The 14,742-nt window shown below is 36.2% G+C and overlaps 1 protein-coding gene across 34 annotated transcripts in view; it reads right to left on the minus strand.

The window, feature by feature from the left end:
- Window positions 1-14,742, minus strand: part of PTPRD (protein tyrosine phosphatase receptor type D) — a 2,237,777-nt gene that overhangs the window by 69,288 nt on the left and 2,153,747 nt on the right. For all 34 annotated transcript variants that reach the window (XM_086685253.1, XM_086685255.1, XM_086685268.1 and 31 more), the window contains one exon: window positions 13,155-13,278. In XM_086685253.1, the coding sequence (XP_086541379.1) occupies window positions 13,155-13,278 (124 nt within the window). The remainder of the gene's footprint in view (window positions 1-13,154; window positions 13,279-14,742) is intronic.

The following is a 14,742-nucleotide window of genomic DNA, read 5'->3' on the forward strand; positions in this document are numbered from 1 at the left end:
GGGACAAAAACACAAACAAAATCTGCTTGAAAAATACTAGGCACCTGGTATCTGTACTTATCACCAAGCGCTTTCAGAATTGGGAACTTGATATTTTGAAAAGAAAATTAAAAGGAAAAATTCAATACCTAGTAGAGCTAATTATTAGCCTAAAGTTTACATCTTGAAAATAATGCTGGGGCTCCTCTTCTATTTTGAAACTTGAGGTAGTATCTGGAATAAATGCCTCTTCCTCCCAGCAAATCTCTTTACATACTCTGGCAAAAAGACATTTCAGGTAAGTCTTCTTATACACATCCTTCACAAGATGGGGATGTGAGAGAAGACTATTCTACAGAAGTCTAAGATCTAATGTATCAGTATTTCATATAATCCAAATAACACACTATGTAGAAAGATGAATGGGAAAAGATTTTAGAAAGGGTGGTGGCGTGCCCTTTTACAAATATTAACCTCAGATTGGAAACTAAAGTTGAACAGAAGTGTGTTTCAAGTAGATGAGATCTCTGTTTTCAGTGTGACATAAAGATTTTTCAACAGACTTTTTGAAAAACAGCATCACGCAGCCTTTCCAAGTGTTTTGGTACCATGAAATGCTTCTTCAGTAGCTCTTGATTTTGATGTTTCTGCTGGAAGGCTGGATCTACAAAATCCCTTCCCTTTATTGGGGTGACCTTCTCCAAGTATTGCATATTTGTTTATTTAATTTTCAATTCCCTGCTTTATCCAGAAAATGATTTTGCATCTGCTAATACAACACTAATCAGAGTGCACTACTAATCCAAAAGAAGTGTGTGAGAATTAATTGAATTCCTCTGGGGCTATGATGGATGGAAATCTAACTTAACATGTAATACTAAAAGAATATAGAATTACTATAAATTAGCTAATTGCTTTTATTTTCTGGAGTCAAGAAGACCTTTGTCCAATGTAAGGTAATAATGGCACTTGTGGTGTGTGTGTGTGTGTGTGTGTGTGTGTGTGTGATTAAAACAATGAAAACATAACAAAAATGTCTGCCTTTAGCTCATCATAATCAAAAACCCTAGGGCTGGACCTGCTGGCAGAACTGTCTCTCAGGTAACTATAACTTAGATGAAAACTTGTTGTTTACGGGGCACCTGGGTGGCTCAGTCGGTTAAGCGGCCGACTTCAGCTCAGGTCATGATCTCACGGTCCGTGAGTTCGAGCCCCGCGTCGGGCTCTGTGCTGACAGCTCAGAGCCTGGAGCCTGTTTCAGATTCTGTGTCTCCCTCTCTCTCTCTGACCCTCCCCCGTTCATGCTCTGTCTCTCTCTGTCTCAAAAATAAATAAATGTTAAAAAAAATTTATAAAAAAAAAAGAAAAAAAAAAAGAAAACTTGTTTCCTAGGAATTCATGGCTTTACTGCCTTTATAAAAGTAACTTTCATGATTTCCCATGTATTATTTCATGTGTACTCTCCAGTTACCAATTGTCATGTAAACAGGTCTAACACCAATAATTATCATTCTAATCTTGTAAGTGAAAAAACTGAGGATAGATCTTAAGTTCATATTATATCTATATGCCCCTTTCCTGTGTTACAGTGTATTTCATTAGGTAAGGGACTATTTTTCTATGTTTTATACACATATTACTTACATGCTTTATACGGGGCTTTGCATTTGGGGTAAAGAAACCTTGAGGTTATAAAACTCAAGGCTTTAAGACCAAAAGAGGTTGTGATGAGGTGAATGATGGGTAGAGCAGTGCTTCTGTGTCCTTCATGCACGGCAAGACACAGAAATAGCTATTCAAACAGAATTAGGCCAGTTTTAGCCACTCATTTCATTTGCTGGGAATTGCTGGTTATAGCTTTCAGTGGAAAGGAAAGTAAGTTTAGGCATGGACTTCATGCTTCATTGTTCTTTTAATTGTTTGCAAAGCTTTGGAAACTTACCATGAATTCAACATGCAAAGGCAATGTCATTTTTCTTCATCTAAGCATAGGATTAATAGAACAGGGCTTCATGATGCTGGTCCCACATGTGTTTGAATATAAACATAAGGAGAAAAATCCTTGGAAAGATGAAGCTACTCTGAAAGAATATTCGTGATGAATGAATAATTCATGCTGAAGAATGCTTTAAAACCTTGAAAGCATGTTGAACTGCCAAAGAATTTACTATCAGAGCTGTTTTGTCATGACTGGGTTAATTTTTTTTTTTTTCCTGTTAACTTGAGGAGGACTAATTGGGGCATATGGGTCTATTAAACAACAACAAACAACTTGCTTTGCATTCAATTTTTCGGGTCAGGAGATAATTTGATTTGAAGAGATTTGTTGAACGGTGCTCATAATTGTAAAAGTTTATAATAAGGCTTTATGTCCTGATGATAAGTGAAAAAGGAGGACCCAAAATAGTACATGGATTATTTTATAAATGTAAAATGAAGTAACTATAAGGGGCATGTGAATACTTCTGTATCACTCCATACTGTAGGGAGAGTCACATGTGCCTTTTCAAATCTTGAAACAATACTTAGCACGTGCTAAAAACTTAGAGAAATTGGCCAGGAAATCAGGACTCCTGTCTAGGGCAGCTGGTAGTTTGCTCTTTGACATTTGGGCGGTTGTTCAACTTGTCCAGACCTCTGATTGCTTATCTGCTAAACAAGACATGTTGGACAAATTGATTCCCTCAAGTCCTTTTGAATTCTAAAATAAGATGTCTCTCTGTGGTATTCTTAACCTTCTTGGATTCAGAAATCTCTGTGAAGTTATTTTAAGATAGAGGCTTTGTGTCTCTCAGATTAGGCAGGAACATGCTCTGATGCTCTTTCAAGCTGATTCCTAGTGCTTCTATCTCTTATGTGCTGACATGAGATTTTTTTTGGTGTGACTGATACTTGAAATCTTGATTAGAACCTAGTGGGGTAAAAGAAAAACAAATTCAAAAAACAAGAGGGAGCAGTGGGACTAGACTAGTAGGCAGTCTATTCATGGAAAGAAGCTGTCCCTGGATTGTGGAGGTGAGAATGAGGGAGAGGCAGCATTAGAGGGAAGGCAGAATCCCACCCCTGGTTCCATTGGACCAACTGCTGCCCTACCACAGAGCTGGGGATGGGCCTTTGCTGAGTGGTTGCCTCTGTCCTGATTCACAGCAGGGCCCCAAAATCCAGGTACTGTTATTTCTGTTCACTACTACAAATCCTTAGTGAAGTTTGTGTCAAGAAAAATGCTTTTTGGTAAACCAGTTTAATCCTTGCTGTAAGATAGAAGTACTTAAGACCTAATGGAGTACAAAAGCTACTTTTTACTTATAAACAATGTCCCCTCCTCCAATTCAACACACACACATACACACACACACACACACACTCCCTAACAAGAATGAATTGATGATAAAGACCTAGATTGCAGTTTTACCCACAATGCAGAAAAAAAAATATTAACTTTGTTTTCTGACATTGGCAAAACTAGAGAAGAGAGAACAAAAAAATGAAATCCTATAATAATTTATTAGTATATTTATTTAATTCCAAATGACACAGGCCTTCTTTCCCCTTCACTTGCACCATGACAGCCATGACAGCCACATCAGAACTAGCAAAATGAAGGATTATTTTTCTAACACAGCAGAAAAAACCCAAGTGCTTCTTGCAAAGGCACAATGTGTTATCTGACACAGTGTCCCAGAGGTACCACACATTGGCAAGCTGCCCTCAATGTTTCTACAGTACACAGGATGATTATTTTAATTTTTTTTTCAACGTTTTTTATTTATTTTTGGGACAGAGAGAGACAGAGCATGAACGGGGGAGGGGCAGAGAGAGAGGGAGACACAGAATCGGAAACAGGCTCCAGGCTCCGAGCCATCAGCCCAGAGCCGGACGCGGGGCTCGAACTCACGGACCGCGAGATCGTGACCTGGCTGAAGTCGGACGCTTAACCGAATGCGCCACCCAGGCGCCCCTAGGATGATTATTTTAGAAGCATATCTTGCTCTGTGGGCTCACCATTACAATGAGTTAATGGGGGAATGGATACTTTTCAAAGAGTTTGTGAAGCGAGCTTCCATCCTCTCAAGATTCTATGTCCTCTCCCCCTTGGTTTTCTATTCCTCAGCACTGCTGAAGAGGCTGGGTTATGAGAGTGGCCAAAGAGAAGGAAGTGGGTGATTGAATTGTCACTGAATGCATCCCAAGGTTAGCTACATATATTGAAACTTATCAGTACCTGTGATAGAATGGACTCGTTTCTAGTTAGGGAGCACTTTTCCCTGAAATAAAGCAAAGCTTGGGCCAGTACAGAATTATAGAGTTTTGGCCTACTAAGCTTTTATTAATAAAGATCAAATTATTATTATTCAACAGTGAGGTAGTCTGAATCAAAGGCAGAATATGGCGACAGGAGCTCTGTCTGTAGGAAACACACAGAGCCCCAGCCTCCTCATAGATCTAAAATATGAGCAGTATTTTCATTATGTCTTTGCCCAACACCTCTTTGAGAATCTAATGAGTCAATGCATTTGAAACTTCCAAATACCAGTGGATATTAGTTATTCTTATGATGAATGTAATAAACAGTAATTAAATAAGCCCAGTCATTCTTTAATATTCTATTGATGAAAAGTTATTCCAAACCTGGAAGGCCCCTTTCCATTTTCTGTATTAAAAAATAATGGAGAGGACAAAAATAATTATTTTATGACTTCCCAGCGATATACAACCTGCATCTTTATTTTAACAACAGAACCACGGCACAGATGATGTAAGTTTCTCTGTAGCCTCAGAGCAATGAAGTGTAGATTCATTAGCATAATCTTCACAGGTGTACAATAAAAATGAAAAGAAATCCCAATAACTGAACTAAAGACAATGGAGATAAAAATAAACTCATGGACCTTTTTGATTTATTCTTTGATTGTCTTCCTGGAAACAGAGTAAAGAAAATGAACACAAACAGCCATCCCTTAAAAATGTTTTTTTTTTTTTTTCTCTTTTCCAGATAAGAAACATCACAGGTACAGGCTGAGATAGGAGCTGGGGAATAACAGATCCCCACACCATTTGCTTGGCTACATGCAGGAGAAAGATGCCATTTAAATAGCTCTAATTAGTCTTTAGGCAAGCTTCAAGCACCTTGTAAAACTGCTCCAAGTTTCCAAAGGCTAACTCCTATCCAGCTCTCTATTTAATACAAATTAGGCCAGGAAAATTTGTGCCCTGCTCCTCAAAAAGAAATGCTTTTATTAAAAAAAATAAAACAAAAGTAAACTACCCTGAAATAAAAGGATTAAACTTTGTCATGCTTGTAAGCAATCAACTTGAAAAGTGAAGGACTGGGAATGTTAATCATTGATTGCTAAATCAATGATTGATGTCCTGAGCAAGGTGAGAAGAATAAACTCAACCAACAGTTGGATGAGATTTAGACAAGTTTTCTGTTTGTTTGTTTTGTTTTTTTCTTAGATGGAGCATATAGTCTACCAAAATTCTTTCACTTATTCAAATAGAACTTCAAGAGCAAAATAAAACAAATAAACACATACTCACAAATTAGTCATTAGTGTTTGAGGGTCAGGGGAGAGGGGGAAATGGGAAAGAGGAAGGTAGAGTGAGGGGGGAGGGGAGGGAGAGGGAGAATGAGAGGGTACAGGAACCAAGAGGGAGGAAAAAGAATCATATTTATTGAATTGATGTGGGAAATAGCACATGGCAGCTATTAAAGGGATGTGTTACTGGGGAAAATAAATTCTTTGGTGTCAGAGCTTCATATGGAACATTTATATTTACTATAATATAATTAACATTTTATTGAAAAATGTTGGATAGATTGTATTAACTTATTTCCCTATGTTTTTGTTTGGTTTGTTTTTACTTACTGAAAAAAATATCAGATGATTCTATAAAAATAAAACGTAACTCACAGTATGAGGATTATGTGAAAGGGAGAATATGTTATCACGTGCTGACAGCTGTGTGAAATGAATCTGCAGGCACTGAACACTCTGCAGAAGAGAAGCTAAGACACTACTTAAATGTGAGGCCCTAGTGTGGTGGTAGAAGGTGAATCAGCACCACAGGGGAACATCCTTAGTTTCTTCTCTTCACTTTTAAGAAACATGATTTATCTTAGGGGCAGTGGTTTCCCATGAGTCACTTTCTCATTTTAAAGGTGCTAAATTGTCCATCTCACAAATAATCAAGTTATTGCAACATCATGTATATTATTTACAGTTGGATTTTTTTGAATCGCTTACATTATCTGTTTGATTGATTTTGGATTTCCACTTACTAAGAGAACACACTCTCTCCCTCTTGAATTTTGCAATGCTATTGTGGGTCTGGTTTCCACTTATCATGTGTGTATATATATATATATATATATATTTTTTTTTTTTTTTTTTTTTTTTGCTTCACAGAGTACTCCAAATATATGCAGCTTTCTCATTTGGATATTATTAATTTTTCCATAGATCACATACAGAAGATATACCATCTGAGGATAAATTATAGGATATTTCAATAGTAGTAACAGAATTCATAACAGCAATGATAATTTTAATAGTTTCCAATATTTATTTGGTGTTTTATTTGTGCCAGACACTCTCCTAAAAACTTTACAGGTATTAATTCATTAAATTCTCCTAGTCATTCTAGGATGCAGGTACTACTATTAATCCTATTGCACAGATGAGGAAACCAAGGCACAAACTCTTCAGAACCAGGAAGGGCCATTGATGATTTAATAGAAAAGAAGTTATTGAGAAGCATATGGGCTCTTGCAAGAATGTACCCATTAAAGAGAAGTGAATACATATACTTAGGTTTTGAAACTTTAAATATATTCCTTCAAAACCAGAAAAATAAAACTCATATTTCACTAAGCTTCTCTTATCAGATTAACAAGTACTAGGGTTACAGAATGCATGTGAAATGATGTGGATTACTCTTTGCCATTTCTAATTCTCTCATAGATAAAATCATTTAAATCTGCCTTGGCAGGAGACATACACATAGGCCAATAATTCAACTTGGAGTAAACCCTCTGGCTTAAGTGGGAGTGTTTGTTTTGTTGTTTGTTTGTTTCAGAATCTCTTAATGTCCAAGATTTAATATTTATCTAATAAATTTTACTCAGTGTCTATTGATCTCTAGATGTAGAATCAATATTCAGAATTTTATGAAGAGCATGAAGGGTCTTACACATTTTCATTCTGTTCTCAAACAGAACTAAACACACTAAGTCAGGGTTCTCAATTGACAAATGGGCTTTCAAAGGGCTTTTGTGTCCTTCAACTCTCTGAAATTAGTGTACAAATAAATTGGGTAAGTGCTTTTGGTTTTCAAGTGGGGTTTAAAATGCTCATTTTTTTTTCCTTTAAGTATATTTATTTATGAGACAGACACAGAGACAGGATTAGTGGAGGAGGGGCAGAGAGCGAGGGAGAGAGAGGGGGAGAGACAATTCCAAGCAGTCCCCATGATGCCAGCACAGAGCCCGATGTGGGGCTCAAATCCATGAAGCTGTGAGATCATGACCTGAGCCAAAACCAAGAGTTGGACGCTTCGCCAACTGAGCCACCTAGGCACCCAGTGTGGTGGTCAGATTCTAAAAAGGATCTAGCTTCCCCAAAGGGTGAATTGTACTAAGTGACATGCCCAAGGTCACAGAACAGCAAGGTCACAGAATGGTTTAAACTAGACTTTAGTGTCCAGTCTTCTGTTTTCTTATTCAGTGTTCTTCCTAATAGAACTTTAAAAATAATATTGAACAAACAAAAAATTCCACTTGAAAGCATTTATATATGATTTATTCTTTGGAAAACTTTACTTTGACTACTCTAAGGACACAATTGAAGACCTCTAGTTCTCAGATTTCCAACATAAATGTTTGAAAATGTATATTTCAAAATTCCTAGATAGTCTTCCCAGCCAAAAAGATATCATGTTTGAATTAGGTGTGCCATATATAGTCACAGTCTTCATGAATTCAAAAGCCTCTTCAGTTCTGAGTGGCCAATTGGAGAGAATAACAGTCTTGAGTCCAAAAGATTCATGTTAGAATTTTGGCTCTGCCATGAACGAGCTACTAATTATAAACAAGTTACTTGGTTTTTAAAACTTTAACAGTTCTTCATCCTTAAAATTGATGGTAACAACTAACTTTTGAGGTTGTTCTGAACATTATAGATAAAATCTATCCATGATTTTATACACTATATAAAATCTATGACATGGTGCCCAACACACAATAGATACCCAGAGAATCATATCTATTTTAACTCCTTGTCTTTGTCATTGACATAAAAAGTAGGCTTTTAAAAAGTTTGCTTTATATTTAGTCCTGGCCAACAATTAAAATAATTCCATTTGAATATGGCTTTTAAAGTGAAATGTTAATTATGATTCTACTAATAGAAATACAATACTGGCAGCAGTGAAGAGCAATTTAATTTTAGAAAAAAATGTTTTTATCTAGAACTGAAATAATTAGATTGATTTTTTCCTAGTTATAAGACATTACAATAAATAATCTGCCACTAATTGATATTCCTGGGTTTATAAGAAGTTGAAGATACATACAAGAATTGAGGTAAGTAGATCACTTTTGGAATCAATTAAGGATAGATACACTTGACCTTACTTCTACAACTGCAGGAACCTAAGCATTGGGATCACTACTGAGTCCCTGTATTGTGTCATTGCCTCAGATTAGTTCTGCCGTAAAATAGGAAATGAAATACTAAAATGTAATGTTTATATTATCCATAGGTTACAGCCTATGGATAAAGTGGACTTTTAGGCAAAGTGATAAGTCTGGGCATTGAGATTCAAGCTAGTGACTTAGTCACAGATACATCCTCTATCAGTAGGAAAGCAGTGCGAATATGTGGGCCTATGCAGGCATGGGTCAGAGAATCACAAGAGCGCACTTCTAGTTTGAGCTCTGTTACTCATATGTGGTATGGCTTAGGGCCGACACTCTGAGCTTCACTCTTCTCATCTCCAAGTGTGGATATGTATATAGTAAGGTACTTATGCTGTTGCTTCATCAAACTGTAGTGTATACAGTAAATGATACAATTGATAAGAAAGCTACATAGAGTTAACTCCTACCAGTCAGAAGTGAAAGGGATTTCACGCACATGTGGCTTTTAAAAAATAAGACAAATTAATAAATAAATAAAAAGCAGAAATAGACTATACATACCTAGAACAAACTGGTGATTGCCATAGGGGAGGTGGGTGGGGGGATGGGCAAGATGGGTGAAGGGGAGTGGGAGATACAGCCTTCTGGTTATGGAAGGAATAAGTCATGGGAATAAAGGGCACAACATACAGAATATAGTCAGTGATATTTTAATAGTATTGTATGTGAAAGATGGAGGCTACACTTGTCTTCTGCACAGCATAACTTAAGAGAAGGTGAATCAGTTGCCTAACACTTAGGATGTTTACTTGAAAATAATGTAACATTGTATGGCAAGTATACTCAAATTAAATAAATAAGTAAATAAATAAGGTTTCAGCTGAAACAATTGATACTGAGAGAAGACCAGGTTACATAACTAGTAAGTGACAGAGCTGTGACCCAAACCCAGATTTCCTTGCTCTTATCTTTTGGTTTATCAATTTCTTTTTTCCTACGTTAGTAAAAGTAATGAATAACTGAATTCTATAAGATCAAGCATATTATTATATACTATTTAATTGTAATATAAGTATTAGTTCCCATTTAGTCTTTGACAATATTTAGCTTTAACTATGAAAATAAATCCTATCACCTCTTTTCCTCGGGTATTACTATGTTCTCTTAAGAACAGCTTAAACGGTAAGTGGACTGGTCAAAAGCAGTTTCCACACTGCTTGCTCTGCAATTCAATAATTGTAAGCATTCTGTAGTTAGAACTCTCTTGAATTTGCTCCACATTTTCCCCAACATAAATAAGATGGCTGTAATTTGGAAACATGTCATGATGTATCACTATTTTCACAGAATTCAATAAGCACGCTGGTGCTGACACAAAATTCCCCATTCTTTAGTTTATTTCCCCTGCCACTGCTTGGCGGAAGTCATGTAAAAGTTTTGCTCTAGGAAACAAGATAAGGATACTAGGAATCACTGTGGCGACTTTCCAGATCTTCTTTATTGTAGGTCAGACCACTCTGACCTACATGTTTACTCAAAGTAAACATGAAGAGCAGCCAGCACCGCTGGGGAAACAGCAGCAAAAGTGTCCAAAACAAAACCTTTGACCAAAGTCTTTTAAGTTATCACCACAGGTGGAGCCTAAAACAAGCATGTTAAATTTTATAAATTGTGCATGAAGTCTCTTAACATTTATTTTTTTTTAATTTTTTTAATGTTTATTTATTTTTGAGACAGAGAGAGACAGAGCATGAACAGGGGAGGGGCAGAGAGAGAGAGACACACACACAGAATCTGAAACGGGCTCCAGGCTCTGAGCTGTCAGCACGGAGCCCGACGCAGGGCTCGAACTCACGGATCGTGAGATCGTGACCTGAGCCGAAGTCGGCCGCTTAACCGACTGTGCCACCCAGATGCCCCAAGTCTCTTAACATTTAAATGCTCTTAAAAAATCTGGCTGTGTATTATCAAAGCTCCTTTTATGTGGGAAGCCTCAGTGAGCTATGGTTCCAGTCTCCAGCATTTCCCTTTCTGTGCTTAAGATATAGGATTGTTGCTTACCCCCTTAAATATCTGCTGATTAGGGCTTAGTCTTAGATAAAATGTTGTTCATGGTTGTAATCTAGATTAAAGCTCTCTCTATAGCCTATAAACTTCAATTAAATGCTTGTAACCTTTTGCATAAGACTTAAAATTGAAACACTTTTGGTTTCTAGGTCAGCTCTAGATTTAGGGTATATTTATGAGCATAGAACTATAAAAAGGCAGGTTTTAGTCTGATTCAATGCTTTGGCTTTTGTACTGTAAAAATAGCATAGGAATGAAATGTACATAGTTTCCATATATCATAATAAATGTACAAAGAGGAATATTCTTTGACCTTCGACATACTTTACTGTTAAGATGGTGGAAAATAACAGGTTAAGGAAAATAATGATAAAGTGTGTAAAAGTACAGGGACACAGTAGTATTGAATGACCTAATTCTGAGTGAAAACAATGTTATAATACAGCAAAGGCAGACTGACAAGTTCTCCAGCCAAGATCATGCCAAATAGATTCTCAATTTATATTCATTTAATTTCTATAATTTACCTGTTCTGCTAATGGAAAAAAAAAAGATTTCCTTCCTCCACTTGTGACTTGGGTTAGTTTCTTATTATCTATGGAGTTGATTTAAGAAACTTGAGGCAAGACATTGCTTTTTTTTTTACATTTTAAAGGGGGAAATACAAAGATAAAATGTAGACGCTATATGCAAATAATCATCCACATAAATCAATTACAGTTTTCTTTTTTTTTTTTTAAACATAGCTTTATAGCTATTTTTTTTTTAATTTTTTTTTTCAACATTTATTTATTTTTGGGACAGAGAGAGACAGAGCATGAACGGGGGAGGGGCAGAGAGAGAGGGAGACACAGAATCGGAAACAGGCTCCAGGCTCCGAGCCATCAGCCCAGAGCCCGACGCGGGGCTCGAACTCACGGACCGCGAGATCGTGACCTGGCTGAAGTCGGACGCTTAACCGACTGCACCACCCAGGCGCCCCTCAATTACAGTTTTCAAACAGGACTTGAAGCAATTACCTGTCTGACACGATCTTGCTTGAATTAGCATTGGTGAAATTTTGATAAACATGATATTTTTTTTCCTGTATGGAAAAACATTAACTCTCAAGATCCTAGGATCTTTAATAGCCTCAAAAATGGATTATAACATTTTCCAACATCAAAAGTAAAATTGACTATGAGAACTTTATAAAATATATCTATGCCGTATAACACCATTTTGCAGAAAGGAGGCTGCAGGTTTGGGCTTGCTCACATGCTGGAAGATAGTTCTTGTTCCCCAAACACTGGAAATAAATGCATTGGTTGCCTTTTGTGTTTACTGGGAAATCAGTGTCTCACTTTCAAATTAATTTTGGGCATAAAACAAGGCATGTAGGGCTTGGTCAGAGTTAGGAGGTAAGTGGTACCTCCCAAATCACAGATTTGGGAAGCAGAAAAATGTGAAAGATATTTGAACAAGTGTAGATGAAAATGTTTGAACCGTAAGGTTCTGAAAATGACTGGGTCTGAAGTTGGTATTATTCAAGGTTTAATAAGACATCTGGAAGAGGGTAAGTGGTGAACCTTCAAGTATGTAAAGGCCACAGAGCTTTTCTGGATGTCAGTGAGGATGAATGTGGTATGTGGAAGGTGGTGGTCCAGGTTAGCTATTATGACAGAAGGAAGGATTTAAGTGACATTGTAAACTATTTTGTAAGGACAGCAATCCAATGTGCTACCATAGCAAAAAAACAAAAACAAAAACAAAAAAACTAACAAAATGCTGAGTGTTGAACATGCGCTCCTAAATGATTTTAATATGCCATGTGAAGAGATTTATTACTGGAAAGAGATGAATGGAAAATACTCTCCTCATGACTCCTTACAAGAAGCTAGGTATATTAGAGGTGTATTCCTCATCTTTTGGGAGCAACCATTCCCTCTGGAATGAACTACTTGCTACAATTGCGAGAGATAGATTACCAAACAGTCCACAAATTAGCTGTACCAGACATTTCTGATATGCTTAATTTTTATAAATCACCACGCCACAAACTCCTAAACTTTCTACTGTCCCTAGGAGGTATCCAGATTTATTTACAAACCGCTCACCCATTTAAAAATAATAGTCTATGAGCATCTTCTGACAATCACCTGTTTATTTATATCAGCAACCATCAGTAAAATGGGCAACCTCAATTTGCTTCCCCTCTACAAGCATCATGTACCTTACAAAGTCTTTCACCTAGAATAGAGGTAAGAAGGTAATGAGAGATGCATCTATGCTATGTGGTGCTGGGGATGTTGTGTACCCATATACAGTATACTTGTATGAAGTAAAGAAAATGTGAGAACAAGCGGTGCCTGAATATTAATTAGCTATTTCCATAGATAGCGAAAAACCTAGTTAAAACTATATTTTCATGCAAACACTTAGAAATTCATGAAAAATAAAAGTATAAATAATGTCTGAATTTCCTTACCTTCTATTGCTGATAGGAGAACCCGGGAATGATCATATGCGATTACATTCGCATATCTATTCTTTGGTTTGTTTACTTCCAAGTTTGAATGTTCCCATGTGAACTGCTGGCCAGGGTCAATTGACTAAAAGAAAAACAGCACACACACACACACACACACACACACACACACACACACAAAATCAATACTGAATAACACCAGATTATAGGCATTTATCACAAGTAACAAACATGATTTAAAAAGAAAAGTCTGAAGCCACACTTTATCAAGATGACCCTACTTATGAAGCTGAACACTAATATACCCAGCTTAACATGAAATGATTAATCATAGTAAAAAACAGTGATAGTCACCAACAATTGATTCAAATGAAAAAAAAATCGATATGGATGTTCCATTAATATTGGAAAGGCAGTGTTTTAAAAATTGTTTTAGTTTTCCATTTCCTTCTCTGCAGCTGTAGTTTATAAGTTATCTGGCTCAATACTCCTTCTGGTTCTGTGAACATTATTTTATCTTGATTATTCTCCCTAGTCTTTCCTGTCAGGACGTAACCTCACCCTTTAAATTTATTGGCCATTCACTAGCTTCACTGGGCACAGGTTTCCCTGTTTTTTCTTCACTTCTAGGCTTCCACTTTGATGGCAACTTAAAATTTTGTCTGTTTCTCCATAACACACTATGGCCAGTAGCACAAGCAATCTGTACAATTCAAACAGTTAAGAATAACAGTAAAGAAGGGAAGTTGGTAAATCTAATGTTTATCTTCAAATATTAATTTATAACCCAATGCAGATAGGATCTAATTGCTTTTCTACTTATGTTTCCTATTATTATGTGTTATATTAACTGAAACATATTTTTTCTGATTTATAATGCATTTTCTTTATACCTTCATTCAACCCATTACTCAATAATCTAAAATAAATATTACACAGAATATAAAATAATATATAGTTTTCTTAGAGTTAAAGAAGTATCATTTTGAGACCGAACTCAGGATCTGATTATAGAAAAAAAATACTCTAAAGGACTTTTTAATTTCCTGCAATGTTATGGAAATCAAAACCTCTTTTCTTTTATCATAGGACATGGGCACTTTTTTAAGACGTAATTTCATGGTATAAGGAAACATGAGTTCAGTAATTACATAAACATGATTTCAAATGATTAAAATCAAGTTTTCAGAAATAATGGTAAGGGTTATATGCAGGTAAAATTCTGTGAAAAGTAAAGATACTATGTTATGTTAATAGAGTTTTTAGCAGTTAGTTTTGACACTGGGCATTTTTCATGCCTTTATGTGTATCTGTAGAACTGGAAAGTAAAACATATCCAACAGCAGTGACAATATTAAAGATGTGTATATTTTGTGTTTAACAGGGCTGGTAAAACTCACAACTGCAAAGAGTCGACCTATTAACCCTCATGAATAGCCTCCAAACATTCTAAAATTCTCAGCAGTATGGATTCTAGCCCCTAATATACCAAGGGTTATAAAACCCTTATCTTTTCTTAGCCAATGCTAATCTATATATAAGTAGCCTATCATTGAAAAAACATTCAGCAAAATAATTATCTATGCTT

Source organism: Puma concolor, chromosome D4 (assembly GCF_028749965.1).
Source record: "Puma concolor isolate L17-30 chromosome D4, mPumCon1.1.hap2, whole genome shotgun sequence".
In the NCBI taxonomy this organism is placed as follows: domain Eukaryota; kingdom Metazoa; phylum Chordata; class Mammalia; order Carnivora; family Felidae; genus Puma; species Puma concolor.